Raw genomic sequence first — 18,821 nt, 5'->3', positions numbered from 1 at the left:
AAGTTGGATTTTGCATCTTTTGAACTGAATCATCCAATATACCAGAATAAAAAAAAAAAAAAAGGAACGAGAGAAGAGATGATAGCAACGTATCAACCATGACAATGTCTACTATAAAAACATTACAGCAAATTTTTCCAAACTGGTAATGCAACTTGCAAAGGAGTGCAGGATTTGGGTTCTTCAACAACACAAGTGGAAAAGGGAAAAAGAAGACGTGAAAACCACGTCGCATTGGTGAAACACACTATATAAAGCTCTGTGATACGGTGGGGGACAAAACACACTCAAACTTCTCTGAAATAACCTGACACCGGTCCTTCCAAAGAGTAAGATGACAACTTCATCCGAATCTGTCCGAAAGGTTTGGATCAATGAATGATAATACACTTACTGTTTTGATCCCCCTTAATCTGATGGGCGGCTTTTTGAGTCAGGGTCTGAGCAAAATGGCCACGAATCGGCTCCAGAAGGAGCTCATGGAGTGGCAACTGAACCCTCCTTCCGGCTTCATCCACAAAGTCTCCGACAATCTCCAACGGTACCTTTGATAATTTTCTGTTTGGTTTCTGGGAAAACTCCTGCAAAGGAAATTGAAAACCAGTTGCAATCTTTCAGTGGAAAAAGGTCAGATATTTGATTATGTTATGTTGCAACTTTGGTGGAAAAAAAAAAGATGGACCATTGAAGTGAATGGAGCTCCAGGAACTCTCTATGCCAATGAAACTTACCAGCTTCAGGTGGATTTTCCCGAGCATTACCCCATGGAAGCTCCACAGGTTCGGTTCGAACTCTACTCGTTTGCGTTTCAGATCTTAAATCCGATACCTTAAACAACCCGGGATGTTGCCGGAAAACAGGTTGTGTTTCTGCATCCAGCTCCACTCCATCCTCACATCTATAGCAACGGTCACATTTGTTTAGGTAACACACGATTACTCTCGTTCTCATTCAGAACTTGATAATCCAGTCTCGACATCTTGAATTCGTCTTTGCAGATATATTATATGACTCCTGGTCCCCAGCCATGAGACTGAGTTCAGTCTGTCTAAGCATTCTCTCCATGCTCTCGAGCTCATCCGTCAAGGTGTTTTTTTTGCTGCTTTTCATCTTTCAGGTTTTATGACATTCTTCGGTTCTTGCTTCTTTATGCCTCTGTTTTCTCGCAGCAACTGCCAAAAGACAATGACCGTTACATAAAGAACTGCAGAAATGGCAGATCTCCCAAGGAGACGAGGTGGTGGTTCCACGACGACAAAGTCTGATATGGTGTGAACATCTTTCCCATCAGCTTCCTTAACTTTTTTAGGGTTTCTGATGAATTAACAAGGAAGGATCAATCATGGATAAAACACCGATGATTCTCCCTGGATATGGCAATGTCCTGTGTCTTTAATCTGTCAATAGAACAAATCTCTGCTAATAGAACCAGTTTTCTGGTCTGGGGTTGAGTTCTTGACTCTCAATCTCAGCGGAAAAAAGGCCAAAAACCTAAGATCCTTGATCTGTATAATCACTCCCTAACAAAGATTGCATTACCAATTGTGCTCGTAAATCAACCTTAGCATTAACAACTCTCAATTTGCAACGAAGAAAAGCCAGAATTTTTTCACTAACTCGAATCATAAAGAGAAAAACATTAGACAAAACCCAATGCAATTCTCACCACCGATCAGTAATCCGTATGCTAAGGGAAAGAAAATCAGGAAGGTACCTACTGATCACTCCATAGCCCCTTCCCTCCTGCGCCGGAGACCCCCTTCCCGGCTCCGGCGCCCGGCATCATCATCGCCATCACCAGGCATCTCCCCGACGTCCAGATTCTGTCTCGGGGCCTCAGTCAGGTCCATGGCCTCCAGCAGCGTGAGATTCGAGAGCTCATCGACGATTTTTGAGACTCTCTCCGCCGACGCCACCGGCGATGAGTACTTCCGTGATTGAATCGAAGCCAACCGAGCAGACTTCGAGCCTGGATTGATGGATTTGAATCCGCGGGAAAAACGCGAGGAGGCGATTCGTAGATTCCGCATGGTTTAAGCTAAAGACCGATCAAATCTCACGGAGATCGATGTTAGCTCAGTCGAAGCTTGGATGGAGATATCGTGGCAGGCCATCCATGGCTCTGAACCTGAACTGGGCCTTACTATGAGATTGTGTAAGTTTTCAAATGGGCCTACTGGGTCATGAAATATTCATTTAAGCCTTATTAAAGGAGCTTTCTATGAATTGGGTCTCAAAAAGTTTTTTCTTGGGGTCGTGGTGGGAGCTCCAATTGGGATTTGTAGAAGAGCTTTATCTGGCCGTCAAAACTTCCTGGACCGCTAAATCATGAAATGGGCCTTACCGGGCCACCAAATAAGTAATTGGGCCTATGGAAAATGGACTATCCATTAAGTCTTCAAAATTAGGTCTAAAAAATATTTATAGTAATATATAATTTCTTTTTGTATTACAATAGCAAAAGCGATTTGTTATAATTCTTGTAAGATTGTGTTTGTGAAAACATTATATCTCAATTTGGAAATGTTATAGATTTTGTACAAAAAAATGTACAAATTCTAAGAGAATTAATTCATCAGTAAATTCCATCCATCTTTTCCCAACAAAAAAGTATTTTCCCCTTATTTGATGTTCACTTCGAAATTCATGTGGAGCCGTCCGGCCGTGGTGGTCTGGTGGCGTGGGAGCACAAAGTGTTTTCCCATATCCCAGGTTCGAATCCCACCGGAACAATCGCATAATAAAAAAAAATAAAAATAAAAATAAAAAAAAATCATGTGGAGCCCACCTTGATTTTTTTTTTTTTTTTTACAAAACTGAACACGTAAGTACCATCAATTATTGCAAGATACCTGAGATGAGGTGGTTTAGGGGCACAGTTAATTTTCCAATTTAGGTTCGGTCTCCATTTAGATTAGGAATATTCACACGGCTTGCAAGTTGATAAATTTTCGAATTATAAAAAAAATTATGACAATATGATAATTGTCTCTCTCAAATTAGATAAAATAAAAAATCGACAAAAAAATGTTTATCATGTTTTAACTTTTTCAAATTAGTTAAAGAAATCGACAAAAGTATTTATCATGTTTTTTAAAATGCACCAATTGTTGTTTCCATCGGCCGCGTATTTCTTTGCACATTGATAGCATTAATATTTCCTATTTAGTGAATTTATCGCATTATATTTCAACATTTAAGTTATATATTTAAGTTTTTTTATTACTAATAATGATAATAACTACTCTTTTACAATTCCACAGTCAAAACACTAGGATCGGGGGTAGCAACAACATCAACTAAGTCAGGGTGGTGCTCGAACACAAGCATGTCCTGTTCGGACATTGTCACCCACGCTTCGATCCCTTCTCCGTCTTTACCGTCAATGAGGTAGACCCGATTCGAAAGCTTCGCCAGTAACGGACATCCCGTAACAACCTTGACGATTGCAGAGGCGCAGAGTGGAAAAAGGAAGAAGAAGTTCTCTCTCTTGTCTATTTAATAATAAAAAATGTCCATGTACACAAGTCCCCTATATATATAATCTATTCTATACATATAACATGTATGTATGTAAAGAAAAGTAGAGAATATCATTGTCGAAGGTAGTTTCCTCGTTACTTCCTCAGCCGCCATTTGTCAGTTGTGTCTGTACTCTCCTTTTGTTCCCCTGATTCTTTGTCTCCTGTACCTTTACCATCCTCACGTGATTTATCCTCCAATATCCCGGAACGACCCAGACCGGTCGTCCCCATCCGAACTCCACCTCGTAAAACGGTAGACCACACCAACTGCTAATTGTAACGTATGTTCCCGCTTCCGCCATTGTTTCCGACAGCATTTTCACAGCCAGATCCTTCATCTTCTCCCTTCCCTTGTCCACCCCCTTGAAGATTTTCCTTAATCTTCTCTCTCACTTCCTCTTTCTTTCTCCTTATCTTGGCTACAAGCTCGCATATTTCCATCTCGCTTTCGGGTCCTTCCGCCACTGTAACCACTGCCAGAAGGTTCCCTATCATGTTCCACATTAACTGAGACCTTCGTCGTAAATCCACAGCTAGGGTCATAGCGGATGGGCTCGCCTTTGTTGCACATTTCCAGATAAATGATGTGATGGCTTCGACTCGAGTCGGGTTATGCACGATTTTGTTTTTGCTTGCAAATCTCTGTTTTAGCTCTGCAATCTTTACGAATCTCTTCGAGACAAGACACATTGTTTTGGGATCAGAATACTCGTTTCTTGGATTCGAGAATCGAAAGAAGAGGTCGTCGGCGAATTCAGGAGGGCTCGTTGAATGGTCACTCTCTCTAACAATACCGGCCCACTCGTTGACGAATGTTGATAGCGAGGATGCATCGAATATCTTGTGAGAAACGCAGACCACGATTGGCAGGTCTCGGGATCTAAAGTAAGTCACTTTAACTTTCAACAATGGCAATCTCTCTGGAGGATCTCCATAGATGAAAGAATCTGACGGACGAATTTAACGACAGATTCGTGAATCGGGTTTCTCAGAATTTCCGAGAGGAGGAAATCAGTCCGTGCCTCTATAAATAAAGCTCCCGCGTCGTTACAATTGATGGATACGCCTTTGAGTCGTCCAGCAAGCGGATAGAAACGAGTAAGAATCTCGGACAAAGACTTCTTCAGCCTCAAGGAAACGACCTCATCGGAGGTGACACGGTCATCTCCGCTGTAGAAGAAGATTTCGACTACATACATTTGAGGAAAAATGATATCGGCAAAAGAAAGTCGAAAGGCTCGAAGACGATCTGGTGTCGGTGAGGCTGGTTTGATCACTTCTTTCCCGATTACCTCTACTTCCATCGCCATCTTCGTTACGACAAAAATCTTTAGGACAAGAAACAGAACGGATGGATCAAGAAAAAGGGCAACAGCGGCGAAGAAACATAAACAATGTGTTCGAAAGAGAAGGCTTGATCCATCTATTTATAAAACACACACAGATGGGATTCAAGAATGCGTCAAGAACGATTGAATAATCAAAATTTGTGTACCACGAGGCAATATTGAGTCAACTCAGAATTAATAACTAAACCCTCAACGAATTCCTAACCCTTTATAAAACGCATTCCATTCACAGTTATCATCATCGATTTTGGAAGGGAATGTCCAAAGTGTTGTTTGGTGCAGGAATACAAAACTATGAACATTTCAACCACTGCTCATAAGAACGTACCTATCGACTTCGGGTCATCGAGGAAACGAAAACCCTTTTCTCGGTGCTTATTCTACGGATGATTTTCTCGGAAACGGGTTCTAGAAGGGTAAGAAACAGTTTTCTTCATGAAGCCAGCACAGTTGAAAAAGAAGAGGAATCAAGAATTCTTCAGATCGCACCGTAAGTTCTTTCGTTTGTTCTGCGCGTTGGTTGAGTGTGAGAAGCAGGGGGTCTCTCCCACGAGACTTCGTTAGCGAAGGCATTGTTGATGTCTTCGGGTCTCGAGTAGTTCTGTCCAGAGGAAGAAGCTCCACTCACCTGTTTCCATGCACTGTATTAGATCCATGTATAAGTAAATACCGACATTACTGTATTTTTTTCTCAATGATTTCTCGAAGCAATCGAAGATATGATTTTTCGTTTTGCAGAGCTTCCTAGTAACTGCAACTGGTTTAGCAAACATCAAGAAAGTATGTGTCCTGTTCTCACCATGAAACCCTGAGACAAGAATGAGGTATACGTACAGTTTCTAGCAAGGCTGAAAGAAGAGAAATGCCGGGCAATGCATCAATCCCATGCTGCATCAGGACCAGATATAAGTAATTGCGTATGTATATGTGTATGTGTTTTAGTGTCTGAATGTGAAAAACGGCCGAAAAAATAAATGCAAATGAACGCTCAAAAGCCTACCGATCGTTCTACTCGTGTCTTGTAAACAAATCCTCCACAGCAGAAGAGAATAGACGCAACGAGGAATCTGATCAAAAGGCAAAAGATTGAAAGGGTTGAGGGAAAATATGCAAGTAATTGACATGTCAATAAGGTTGAGAGAGAGAGATTTCCTTACACGCAAGAAAATACTCCAAAAATGGCCCACCCCTTTGCAGAACCTCCTTCATCACCCTGTCGGTACTCTTGAGAAAAGAAAATCGAAAAACGAGAGAGAGAGAGAGAGAGAGAGGGAGAGAGAGAGGGGGGGAGAGAGAGAGAGAGAGAGAGAGAGAGAGATCTCCATGAGAAAAATGAGAAATATCAACTAAGAAGACAACGGTATGGAAAGCAAAGGCAAAGTTATAGCTTAAGCTCACCGCATATTTTCGTGAGGAAAAATTCGATGGGCCCATAACCTTCCACTGGGATGGTGACATTGACTTCATATGGAGTTTGCCGAGATTTCTCACCTTCAAGAAGGGGGGGGGGGGGGGAGAGAGAGAGAGAGAGAGAGAGAGAGAGATCTCCATGAGAAAAATGAGAAATATCAACTAAGAAGACAACGGTATGGAAAGCAAAGGCAAAGTTATAGCTTAAGCTCACCGCATATTTTCGTGAGGAAAAATTCGATGGGCCCATAACCTTCCACTGGGATGGTGACATTGACTTCATATGGAGTTTGCCGAGATTTCTCACCTTCAAGAATCAAGATTCAAGAAAAGTTCAAGAGTTTGTGAAGAAAGATTAAATCTATGATGAAATGCAAGAGAGAATGCATACATTTCCAATCAAGTACTAAAGTTGTCGGTGATAGTGTTGTTGGGTGATTTCCGGTTGATGAAGAGCCCGATAATTTCACTTCCAGACCATTCTCCGGGAAAACCTGGCCAATGGCTCAACTCAACTCAAAGAAAATTACGAGTTATGAATAAACAAAAAAACAGATGTCAAGCAAAAAAGATCAATACCTTGATGATAGGCTTTCCCACTGATGAAGAAAGAGACGCAACCGCAGTCATATAGAGGGTCAGATGAGTTTGTTCGGTGCTGAAGCTGCAGATCACAGTGAAACGGAAAACTTCAGGTAGTGAACTATAAATTAAACTAACTCAAGAAGTTTTAGGTCCGATACCTAAACTCGCGATGAGGTTTCTCAAATCCTAATTGCGTCATCCCGTTATAAACCTGAATGTCAAATGCAAAACAGAGTTGCCTCATTTTTGTCCAAAGTGGGTTCAACACAGAAATATTTACCAGAACTTGAGTATGATTCTCTTACGATTTCCCATGAGCGAGGATGGAATCCAACCGTGAAGCCCTTAAACACCCGTGGACCAGGTTTCTCGCATGGAATCGCTAAATCAACAATAACTCTGAACCATTGCAAAAAATAAAAAATAAAAAAGGCAGGACCGGAAGTAAGATCTGAGAAGGCGATTCACCATATTCTTGAACGGTAAAAAAGAAAATAAATCGGAATTATAGTATAAGACCTGCAAGTTGAATCATTGGTAACACTACAGATGCATCCAAGTCCACCTGATAAGGAAAAAAAACAAAAGTGACCGTTGTTGATTTATATTTATTCACATAATCAAACAAATAATTGTGACAATCAATAATGTCAATATATACATATATATAATACGCCAATATCTTGCACAATGCGCGTCTTTCGTTTTCATTCCTTTTGGTTATGACACAACACCATTCCCCTTTCAAACTGAAATGCTGCAAAATCATTTTCCTAATTCATATTAATTTTGGGGAAAATGTATAAAAAATCCATAAATTCGTATACTTCTTTTATCTAAAAAACCCCCATGTACCGCCATTTAATTTTCATCGGTTAGATATATACACGAATATTGTGATAACATGGCTAATCTTATGAAAGCAATCTTTTTATGTATCGTATCATTAATCAAACAAAAGTTTAACATGAAAAATATCCAATAGTTCGGAATAACAATAATAACTCGCAATTTAGGGAATAGAAACAAACCTTTACACCGTCCATCACTACAGTTCCCGCATACGATATTCACCTGACATTTACACCGAGACCGAGATCCAGGTCCAGGAGAAAATTACACAATCATAAAGAGATGTATTTAGGTACAGAAGCAAAGAATAAGAGAGAAACCATCCTCGTGGGTAAGAACTTTGAAAAGCTTCCACTATAAAATGCTTTTACAGAAACCTAACCTGAGCGGTACGTCCTAGTTTGTCATAACTCAGCTCACAATTCGTCAGGTCACCATGGTAGAACCCCTACATGTATAGAAAGAGCTTAGACATCAAGATATATACAGACACTCCATAACAAATCCATGGATGAAATCAGACGAGTGCAAGATCTCAAAGGCAAGGTGATACCCCCGTGTCCCAAAATCCCAACTTCAACATCTTATTGCAATAGTGCAATACAAAAGAGAAAAGGGCACTTACCTGAACAAAGTCAGCATTCCCTGAACCCGAAACAAAGTAGCTTAACGTATCAAATCGTCCAAAATCTACATAACCCTGCACAAAATGTGATGTTTGCTTCCCATGAAGATACCCAGAAACAGCAAAACGGACTGATTTACAGTGAAACTTGCATTATCTAACAAAGTTTTCATTATCTTTGTAGATCTTGCATTCTCTAGGTGTGGCAACAAGAAAAAGCACATGACTGAGAACTTGAGTTCGATGATATGAACTACCGTTTGAGATCTAGTCTCAACATCTTTGCAAAATCTGACCACCAAATCCGATTCCTGCACCAGGAAAATCAACAGTATCAAAGTCAAATCCTTTTCATCTGTTACATTGAAAAGGAAGACCTACATTGTAGAAATGGATATTATTACCTTCCCATCATACTCAAAAGGGTGCCCAATCCAGCTGCTCTATTCAACAAGTTAAGAGAAGACAGCTTCAAGACAAATTTGCGACAAATGCAAAGAAAGCACGTTCCTTTCGCTTCTTTATCAACAGATTACTAACACCCACAGGAGAAATCACCAACAGAAGGAAGTTTTTTTTCCTCCTCAACACAATCTTAAAAACAAACGACACAATACAAAAAATGGAAAGAAGAAAAAGGATACGAAGTCAACAAGACGACTGGAGTTGTCAAGGGCGTAGCAGTTGGTACTGGGTACCGCTACAGATGCAACACCAGACGCTCCAAACACAACAGCTGCAAAAGTAGGTCAAACGTTGGCATTAAGCCTGGGAACAAGAAAAGAACAGAATGGGCACTTTCACCAAATTCTCAGCGAGCTTACCAGAGATCAACACAAATCGAATGAAATCTGAAAGGTGCTCTCTTGATGGGCACCGACGCAATCCCTGCATAGTTTCGAATCTCAATCTAGCTTGAGTTATTACGGTTAGTAGCCTCGGCCTGGATTTGGATTTTCTCCTTCGTGGATTGATTCAGGAAACAATTGGATAAGGGTTTTCGGGAAAGTGTAAAAGTCGGAAACTTTTATCGTCAGACACGACCGGAATCACCTCACCGGCGATCAACGAGAGACATTTCTTGCCATCGTCTCTCATAACTTCACGTGCTAGTTTGTTGTCCCTAAACCCTCTACCTCGGTCAGAAGCTTCTGTAGTTGAATTGTTCCTGTTTTGTCCTTCGGCTAATTCTCGCATGTTCTGTCCCCACCGACTTGTTCCATCTTTTTCACTCGAGGAAGTCCGGCACGGCAGAGTACCGAATTTGGATTCAGGACACCGTTGTGATTCCACATTAAACAAATGTGTGCCGTCTTTAATCATGGAAAACAGAACGCAATGCAACATCGCTTCGAGCGAATGGCGTGCATGTTAGTTCTTGCGAGCTCCCCCACCTCATTCGGTATTCCGTGCATAAAATAATCGTGGTACGGATACACATTTCGAATAATTTACTTCGACCTTAAAAGACAATTATCGTCCGTAGTTTCATATGCAGTTGCGTAAGTAAAAACTAGAAAAGTGGTTTCATATGTGATATATATTATTTTACAAAAATACCAAAACCATATTTTCAAAACAGTATGGGAAAAATCAGAATGACCCAAATGAAAATAATACCCAGATAAAAAATCATCTTATAGTTTTGTTGGTAATATCTTTAAATAAAAAATCATGGTTTTTAATACATCTATACATGTACATATATACATATTTATATAAGTTGCCTTACCTAATAATGTCCAATGTCTTACTCAAAATGTGGTAGACGGTTCTTGGCGATGATATCATTTCTGTCCGTTGATTTATATATATATATCTTTTTGGTAAGATGTGAGTTGTTGATTTATATTTATTCACATAATCAAACAAATAATTGTGACAATCAATAATGTCAATATATACATATATATAATACGCCAATATCTTGCACAATGCGCGTCTTTCGTTTTCATTCCTTTTGGTTATGACACAACACCATTCCCCTTTCAAACTGAAATGCTGCAAAATCATTTTCCTAATTCATATTAATTTTGGGGAAAATGTATAAAAAATCCATAAATTCGTATACTTCTTTTATCTAAAAAACCCCCATGTACCGCCATTTAATTTTCATCGGTTAGATATATACACGAATATTGTGATAACATGGCTAATCTTATGAAAGCAATCTTTTTATGTATCGTATCATTAATCAAACAAAAGTTTAACATGAAAAATATCCAATAGTTCGGAATAACAATAATAACTCGCAATTTCCATATTCATGAAAACAACAAAAAGGCATAAACTAAAATAAGAGAAAAAAATAAATTTAAAAGATAAAGACTAATTAATTAATACATAATGATATCATTAGCCATGATGGGTTGGTTGGCGTAAACGGATCCACTCCAAGGATTCAACACACTCAACGTGTCGTCGTAGAAACCGTCGTGAATCCCCACCGTCCGATCATCGAAACCACAGCCGTCGATCATGGCCTGATCGTTGACGCCGTCACGGGACATGTTCGTGTTCGCCGTCAAGAAACGGATGATGTCGTTGAGAGACTGAAGCCTTGTGTTGAGCTCCGAGAACTGAGCGTTGAGAACCGAGTTCTCTGCCTGGACCTTCATGTAAAGCTGTGTCGTGACGGTGAGGCTCGTCATGATCTGACGGTTGTCGTTCGTCAGCTGATTGATCTGAGCCGTCAGATCGTCCAGTTGCTTCTGCTTCCGCATCCGTGATCTTCTCGCCGATTCCCTGTTCGACACCATTCTCTTCCGCTTCCTCTCGTCCACGACGGCGCCATTGGAGACAGGGCTCGAGCTCCGGTATGTGCTACTAGAAGATGCCATATACAACACGACCCACCAAAGGTAATACAAAACCCAGATGAAAAGTTTCTCCTTTCTGTTGTTTCTAAAAAGGTTGTTTGCTATTCAGTATATTAGATCTTAGATTCACCACTGGTAAGAAGAATCAGAAAACAAGGGGGAAGGAGTTCATGAGACGTTGTAGAACCAGTAGAGGAAGACGACGGAGAAGGATTGAACGAGGTGAGTTCTGCGGTGGAGAGAGGATTCTACCATAAAACCAGAGAGGAGGATTTCACAGAGAACCGGATTCATGAGTTCCGATCATCCAACAGCCCGATAATATGCGTTCGTTCTTCTTCGGACAGATTTTGTTTTGAGATCGTAAAGACAGATCAGAAGATGACGAGGTTTTTTCTTGTTTGGTTTGTGTAATGGAGGAGAAGAAGACGAAGGGAGGGATGATTAGGATGAAGGCAGAGGAGGTGACACTGGAGAATTCTGGAGATAAGGGGGAGAAGTTCTTGTGGTGGAAAAAGGGAAAAGGAGATGTTGAATAGAGTTGCCTCTGGATTTTGTAGAACCATATGCTGCTGCCCTTTGATTTCATTTTTTTTAATTTAATTATTTCAGAAAATAATTGACGAGACGCGTTACTTATTTTGATTTATACGAAATAAATAAGATAGCGTAGTAAAAAAAAATATATAATTTTTTCTCTATAATTTACAGTCTAGTTGAACATGAATTATTATATATATATATATATGCTATTTATACTATTTTTTTGTAAAAAAAATGAGTTTATGGTTTTTGGAATATAAAACAACATAAATAAGTTTCATACTTATCATTTTTGTTTCTCTATACGTTACAATCTAGTCCAAAACAATGAATGATTATGTGCACATTTTAAATATATACTTTATATAAATGGAAACTCTAGATTTACAAATTTACCCGTTTTGGTACGCTTGATTGAGAATCCCGTGGCAGATCTGGACCGTACAGGCCACGTGCGGTGTGTCAGAATTTGCATCAGCGGCTCTCATTTTTCTTCAAATATATATATAAAAAAATTAAATGGAATTTTCGAAAAGAAAGCAGAAAAGGTTAAAGCAGTGGGAGGGTGACAGACGGACCACATGCGTCAATCGGTCATTCACAGCTATTCTGGTAATTTCTTTTGCCATATTTTTCTAATTATTTTATTAATTAATTAATAAGCGATGTAAAACTCGACCCTAATCAGTGATTAAAAGACTAATATGCTCATTAGCGTCAGGTTAAACTCAAAAGCAAAGACCTTTCCATTCCTTTTTCTTTTAAATTGGGTCAGAGATTACATCAATAATAATAATAATAATAATGGAATATTCCTTAGCTTTTGCATCTGCCAAAGGTTTTCTTTGTCACAAAAAAAATTTGATACAAATTACCTCATGATGTAAGTGATGGAGAATATTCGAAGATATGATTGATTAAATATTTGAATTATAATGTTTAAGGACAATTCAATGTGGTCACATGTCTTGCCATTATTGGATTTAGTATCATCTTTACATTATTTAAGATATAAACGATTCGTAGGTCAAAATTTCCGGCAAATTAAACAAATTATAAAGGTTTTTTCTTCTTTTTTTTTTCCTCGAATCAAATTAGAAACTTACAACGAATTTCTTCGGCCGACAAAACAAAACTATCAAAATGTTCCGATATTCATCATATTTTTATACCCCTAACTATGTTATACAAATCGAACCAAAACGTCACAAAAACATGGAATTTCTGATTAGAGATTCAAATAAAGGTTATGAAAACAAAATCAGAAAATCTCTCGTTGGATAAGTTTATAATGAATTTTAGCTTCCTCCGTTACAAATATTATCAATATTTTAATCAACCGATGTAATATAAATATGTGAAGAATAGATTGAAAATTAACTTAAATGGTCTTTATTTTCAAAGAGGTATTTACAAGCTGATAACCAATTGTTCTAATATCTACAAAAACAAAGTCAAGCGAGAGGTGCAAAATATATTAATTTGTTTCAAAGTTAATGGTTTAATAGAAATTGCCATTGTTTACAAGTCATGGGAGGCAGATGGTGTTTCAAATATTGCAGGCTCAAATAAAAGGTCTCTACTTCATAACTAAGTAAAGCTTTGAACTGGATCCAATTTTAAATTTTAATATATATATACACACACACACACACTAAAATAATGGTATACAAATTAAATTCAAATTTATTATAAAATTACTCAAACTATTATTATATTTTTTTTAATAAAAGCGAATTCCAAATGAGTCAGCGTATAAACAAAATGAATAGAAAACTTTTAAAATTGAAAAAAAAAAATGAAAAAAGCCATATTTCTAAAGATGATAGGCATGTGCTCATATCTAAAGCCAGTCGATTCTCTGAATCATCAAAGGTTAAAGAAAGAGAATCTTTTACTCCCTTTTATCAACAACCAAAAGCCAACGTTAGTTAGATGGCTCATTATTTCAGATTCCTGAGCTTCTCCTCTTCATTTCTCTTTGGAAAGACCAGTGGACAGTCCCCACATCCATCTATGGTTTATGATTCATAAAATCGTTTCACTTATAAAATGGCGAGTGGGAATATGGGTAGGAAACATAATTTATATTAGATTAGCATGGACCCACACATCAACACTAATAAAAACATGCATACACAAGAACAAAACTTGTCTCTTTTGACGTTTTCTTGAACAAAAAACACAAGGAGTTTGGCTTTTACAGAAGGATTCGTTTGACGGAATGATTTTCACTGATTAGGTTTTCCTCCGGCGTTTTGGCTTTCCTTTTTTCTTCTTTTGTTCCTCACCAGATGAACTGCAGAAGCAAAGCCAAAGACTAGAGTCAAAAATTGAACATGACAAAGAGGTTGGAGTAGGCGCCGGTCCGGAACCCCGGTTTTTGGGTACACCTACGAGTTTTATCACCCAAGTATCTCGGTCTCGGCTTCACGAGACTCGAATACCCATGACTAACAATCGGGTTATCCGCGGGTACCCAAAACCCGCGAAAACATGCGCAATTTCCTATTGAACCGGGTTGATCGCCAGGGGTATATACACGTCATTTCGTAATCAACTTAAAATAGGCTGGATACTATCGTAGTCAACTTAAAATATCAGGGGTATAAACGTCATTTTGCATGTCGGCGCGCACTGGCGGATATCATATAACTGCCATGCGACGACAAAGCTCGAAATCGAACCCACAGTCCGGATTCCTCATCTCGTCCCACCAATACTCGGTTTCTTTCACTGCCAAGTACCCGTATTTCGGGTACCGTGACACAAACCAGCGGGTATCGGTTTTAACGTCCGCCCATGCAAAAGAGGTGATTGTAGGAAGTGGAAGAGGCTTTGGTTGTGGAGCCAAACACTTACCAGCTTATTCTTCTTTTTCTTCTTCTTCTTCTCGATATATGCCATGAGCTCCTCCTGTTGGCTAAGAGAATCCTCCAAAGCCTGGATAGACAAGGCAAACCGAGTAAGCCTCGTGTATGTTTATTAACCGTCATGAAGAGTGTTTACGAGATTGGTTTTATTGTAACCTTCTTGGTCGAGGCGAGCTCTTGCTCCAAGACATCAGCCCGGGTAATGGCAGCATTCAGCATTTCCTCCTTCTCCGGTGGCATGGCTGTTGGCTGCATGCTCAAAGACGTCACTTTCTGCTCGAGCTCAGCCATTCTTTTCATCACGGCCATGAACTCCTCTCCCGAGATGGGCGGCATATCCAATTTCTGCGACTGCATCGCACTTTTGTTCATTGATTCGTCATCACAGTACACAGGGCTCGAGTAAATGGTGCCCTCTGTTAGCTTCTTGGGAATGTTCCTGGTCACTCTAATCATGGTGGCCACACCCATCACAAAAGCCACGACCCCATTGAAAATGGGAGATCCTGCTTCTCCGGTAGTGCCCTTGCAAGCCTCCTGAATGGCACAGACATCTCCTGCAGGAAGATAAGACAAGTTTTGAGCTCACATGACTTAGCTACGAGCATAACCAGCTTCTTTGATGTGTTTTTGGTCGGGCCCGGAAGTTAGCCAGCCACATATCTATCTGTCTTCATTCCTATACCTTTTTTCCCGAAGAAAAGTTTTCCAGCCCTCATTCTATAATACCCAACAAGTTCACATTCCAAACTTCTGAATCGCTGCAACAACAATCGGGTAGCAAAGGGATGCAGAAATCACCAAATTACCTTTTGAGAGTTCAAATTTCTGACCATCTGAAGTGTTCCAGACTGAGTCCACAGTCTTATCAAACCCTGAAGCAGACACTGGGCCCTGATTTGGGAAACAGAAACATGGAATATATGTCAAATTAATTGTGAAGTACATTGGTTGGTTCACCGAACAACTGATCTGACAGCAAGAACCTGGAACATCAATAAGATCATCCTTCTTACATTTTGATCGGGAGAGGATTGTGGGTGCTCTATGTTGTCTCTTGAAACCTTTTCCTCTTTCGGAGAAAGTTCAGCTGTAGATTTGTTTTCCTGGAAAATCATGTAGAAGAGATTAGCTAATAGTGGACGGATTGATGAAATAGCCAAACAAAAACAAATCCAGTATTGGATTGTCAGGAAAGAGCAAATTATTGGAGATGCCCATAAGATTGAAGAAATACCTTGGAGTGAAAGATCTCATCCTCGGAAATGGTCTTCTCTGTAGCATTTTCAGCTTGCACTCTCTTTGAGCATTTGTGATGACCGTTTTGAACACCCTGTAACGGTACAAGTAAAAGTTCTCATTGATTTAGTAGATGGAGTAAATTATTAGACAAAAAGAAAAGGACCATTCACCTTCATGATATCTGGGTCATTCCATGGACCCTTGTCAGAGCGCATGCAGCCTCCTTTGTCAGAACAGGTACAACTACCTCCAAGAAACTCGGGAAGCTCACTGGTAATAAAGTAAGATAACAAGTCAGTCTTCAGTAGCATGTTTGATAATATATCTTAACTTGCATTGGATGAATAGGAATGAGAAAGGTTGATCCTCTTTAGGTAAAAATCTCCACAAAACTCACCTAGCATCAATAATTTCAAGCAACTTGCTCTGGTATTTGTTGCCAAGAACCTGGTGAAAAACCCCAACATGATTAATTGCAGCATCTTCATGCAAGAAAAACAGTAGAATAAGCAAAAAGAGGTAGAAAACTTGCATTGATCTTTGCTGTGGTTTTTGGGTCAAGGAAGGACTTAACAGTGTTCCACAACATTCTGAATCCCGAGCCAGCATTGATGATAAACATCCTGTTCAAGGTCTGTTGCAGAAGGCAGACATTAACATTTATAGCTATCACACAAATACACAGATCTTGACCAGCCCAAGAGCTATTAGCGAGACGATATTGAGAATAAGAACATAATCTGCACCTCGGGATAGTTGTCGCCATCAACCTTTTGAAGACGAGTAATCAAATCCCTTGCAGCTTTGTTGAAGTTTTTAAGTCCCTGATACACCCATCTCATCATAACCATCGAAGTTCATATGGGAGAACATGTTACGATAACAACTAGCATGACCAAACCCCATAACCCACCATTTTGATTTTCGATTAGAAATGAAAAAGAACAAAGACGGGTAAATCAACAAATTTTCTAAAACAATTCAGTTTTTCTGTTGAATTTGTTAGTTTTACGTACCACTCCTTGCACATCGAGGATGGTTGTGCTTTGATCAATGTGCTTCTTTGCTGCAATAGAGCATGCTGGAAACTTAACGTTAAAGGTCCTCTCGAACTCCATCACGTGGTACTTTACATATCTGTCCATGGTTGTGACTTGCATCAACTTGGTAGAATCTACTTGACCTAGCCTCTCAATGTACACTGGCCGTCCATCTTTGTCAACTCCATGGTGTCCTTGTGGGTAGTATTTCAAGACTTCATCAATTTCCTTGAAATCAAAATCCTTTGGATATACAACAAAGAGAAAACATTAGCATTAGAGGACCAAGTTTCCAGCAGTTGTTGAAAACGTAAGGTTCCTAGAAATAAATACCTCCACTATAGAGTCGGCCCCGAATTCCTTCCTCCATCTAACCATGTCAGACCACATTTGTTTCGTTTTCTCGAGGTCAAATTTTCTGGCCTTCAAAAATCTGTGCAAACAGAACATGAAAAACTTCAGAAGCAAAGCATTATAATGGATATACACTTGACTGATACATCTATGCGCCAAAACATAAGCACATACATAGATGTATTCCATAAATATGTAGCTAAATAACAGAAAAAGAGAGAGGTTAGGATTACCTGAGCATCATGTGGTAGTCGTCATGTTTATCTGGGAGTAATTCATCAAGAATAAGTGCCTGACGAAAGGCATCGACAGCCTTCAACTCCTCAGCATCATGCACATCCTCGATATCAAAATCAACCGACATTACTTTACTACTTCTCCTCCTCTTTGTCAAAGAAGACCTGAATTTGGAGGAGGCTCTCTTCTTCAGAGAGCCCATATTGGGCTTCTCCCCCAGGACTTCGGCATCTAACAATGGAACATAACATCAAGAACAAGAACTCCGACGAGGGCATACAAAAATTGAATGGGACAAAGACAGGATTAGAAACAGACCTAGCTTGAAAGACATGGTGTCGGTATTACTTTGGCGGATATGTGGATAGGGTAGAAAAGGGCAGACGGGATTGAACACTCTTTACAAGAGTGTCTATATAACCAAGGTCCTTGCCAAATGCCTGCAAAAATTCATAATTTCAGCTTAAACATACAAATACAACCCCAGAAACAACAGAACACGACCAGTCTTCCTAGCGAACATCAAAATGTAATCGAGCTTGTATGCTATCTACTCCGGATAAATTCCAACAGAAAGAATTGGAATGGAAAAGAGAATATGATCCCAAAAACTCACATGGATTCAGATCAAGGAGAAGGCAAAGGGACCAAATTCAAATCCATATCTTTTAAAAGCAATGTTTTAAACACATAACATACACCTCGTTATTGGAGAAAGCCATTATCGTGTTGAACAGGGGAAACGTCAAGATGAAGAACAACAAAGCCAAACTCGATTATGCATTATAGAAATCAAATGCACAACAGAATCTAATCACAATGCAATCTAGCAGAAAAGGGAAAAAAAGAATATAATCCCCAAACTTAGCCGTTTCCAAAAACCATCCGCACAAATTCGTATCAAGGAACAGCTTTCGAGCCCATGATTTCAACGCAAAACAAAGTGGTACAGCGACAAATTTCGGATTCCACAGAACACAGAAGCAACTCAGTTCTACAACGAACAACGAATCACGGTGATTCAACTCCGAAAACAAATAGCACAATGATTGGTTACGATGAACTCAGGAAAATAAACGGAGAGAAAGAGGGGAAGAGAGAGGGAAAATTACCTCTGCAAAGAGGAAATGGGAGGAGGGAGAGAGATAAAAAGGAGAGGGAAAATGGTCCGAAAATCTCTCAGCGTCATTCCGTTTTGGATTGATGGCTCCGAGAATGCAGAGCTTCCTCCACCCCATATTCTCTGTGTTCTCTCCTTGACCCACCTTTGGTTTCCATCTTTCCATAGTTACACTTTTATCCAAAACGGAAATCGGAAGGGACGATCGGGAAAATGATCTGCTGCTTCGCGCGCGCCTGCCTTACAAT

At 39.6% G+C, this 18,821-nt stretch overlaps 5 protein-coding genes across 7 annotated transcripts; 1 reads left to right on the top strand and 4 right to left on the bottom strand.

The window, feature by feature from the left end:
• Positions 1–82: 82 nt before the first annotated feature.
• LOC104804248 (probable ubiquitin-conjugating enzyme E2 16) lies at positions 83–1,542 on the top strand. Of its 3 annotated transcripts, none has more exons than XM_010528476.2 (6): positions 84–329; positions 438–541; positions 677–779; positions 861–924; positions 999–1,087; positions 1,170–1,542. In XM_010528476.2, exons 2-6 carry the CDS (start codon positions 450–452, stop codon positions 1,263–1,265), a joined length of 444 nt encoding a protein of 147 aa, XP_010526778.1. In that variant the 5' UTR covers positions 84–329; positions 438–449; the 3' UTR covers positions 1,266–1,542. The 3 variants fall into 3 exon arrangements, with proteins under 3 accessions (XP_019056865.1, XP_010526778.1, XP_010526777.1); XM_010528475.2 differs by having other exon boundaries at positions 86–364; XM_019201320.1 differs by having other exon boundaries at positions 83–541.
• Positions 1,543–3,175: 1,633 nt separating this feature from the next.
• On the bottom strand, positions 3,176–4,484 carry LOC104804246 (BAHD acyltransferase At5g47980-like). Its single transcript, XM_010528474.2, has one exon. It carries the CDS (start codon positions 4,212–4,214, stop codon positions 3,795–3,797), a length of 420 nt encoding a protein of 139 aa, XP_010526776.1. The 5' UTR covers positions 4,215–4,484; the 3' UTR covers positions 3,176–3,794.
• Positions 4,485–5,156: 672 nt separating this feature from the next.
• On the bottom strand, positions 5,157–9,538 carry LOC104804245. The gene is made up of 17 exons (XM_010528473.2): positions 9,170–9,538; positions 8,990–9,081; positions 8,750–8,788; positions 8,603–8,656; positions 8,346–8,420; positions 8,103–8,168; positions 7,900–7,942; positions 7,388–7,433; positions 7,174–7,267; positions 7,027–7,079; positions 6,863–6,947; positions 6,675–6,777; positions 6,498–6,590; positions 6,031–6,097; positions 5,874–5,940; positions 5,708–5,761; positions 5,157–5,501 (listed from the first exon to the last, which is right to left on the bottom strand). The coding sequence occupies exons 1-17, from the start codon at positions 9,237–9,239 to the stop codon at positions 5,352–5,354; spliced, it is 1,251 nt and encodes a 416-aa protein (XP_010526775.1). The 5' UTR covers positions 9,240–9,538; the 3' UTR covers positions 5,157–5,351.
• Positions 9,539–10,550: 1,012 nt separating this feature from the next.
• Positions 10,551–11,776, bottom strand: LOC104804242 (bZIP transcription factor 2). Its single transcript, XM_010528471.2, has one exon. The coding sequence runs from the start codon at positions 11,183–11,185 to the stop codon at positions 10,682–10,684; it is 504 nt and encodes a 167-aa protein (XP_010526773.1). The 5' UTR covers positions 11,186–11,776; the 3' UTR covers positions 10,551–10,681.
• Positions 11,777–13,775: 1,999 nt separating this feature from the next.
• LOC104804241 (phosphatidylinositol/phosphatidylcholine transfer protein SFH12-like) lies at positions 13,776–18,756 on the bottom strand. Its single transcript, XM_010528470.2, has 15 exons — positions 18,566–18,756; positions 17,772–17,893; positions 17,450–17,684; positions 17,196–17,295; positions 16,839–17,105; positions 16,569–16,646; positions 16,355–16,456; positions 16,220–16,269; positions 15,993–16,092; positions 15,818–15,913; positions 15,597–15,686; positions 15,390–15,474; positions 14,737–15,137; positions 14,570–14,650; positions 13,776–14,006 (listed from the first exon to the last, which is right to left on the bottom strand). Exons 2-15 carry the CDS (start codon positions 17,785–17,787, stop codon positions 13,995–13,997), a joined length of 1,713 nt encoding a protein of 570 aa, XP_010526772.1. The 5' UTR covers positions 17,788–17,893; positions 18,566–18,756; the 3' UTR covers positions 13,776–13,994.
• Between the last annotated feature and the right edge of the window lie 65 nt (positions 18,757–18,821).

This window comes from Tarenaya hassleriana, unplaced genomic scaffold (genome assembly GCF_000463585.1).
Source record: "Tarenaya hassleriana unplaced genomic scaffold, ASM46358v1 Cleome9, whole genome shotgun sequence".
In the NCBI taxonomy this organism is placed as follows: Eukaryota; Viridiplantae; Streptophyta; class Magnoliopsida; order Brassicales; family Cleomaceae; genus Tarenaya; species Tarenaya hassleriana.
This window is presented reverse-complemented; position numbering and strand designations above follow the sequence as displayed.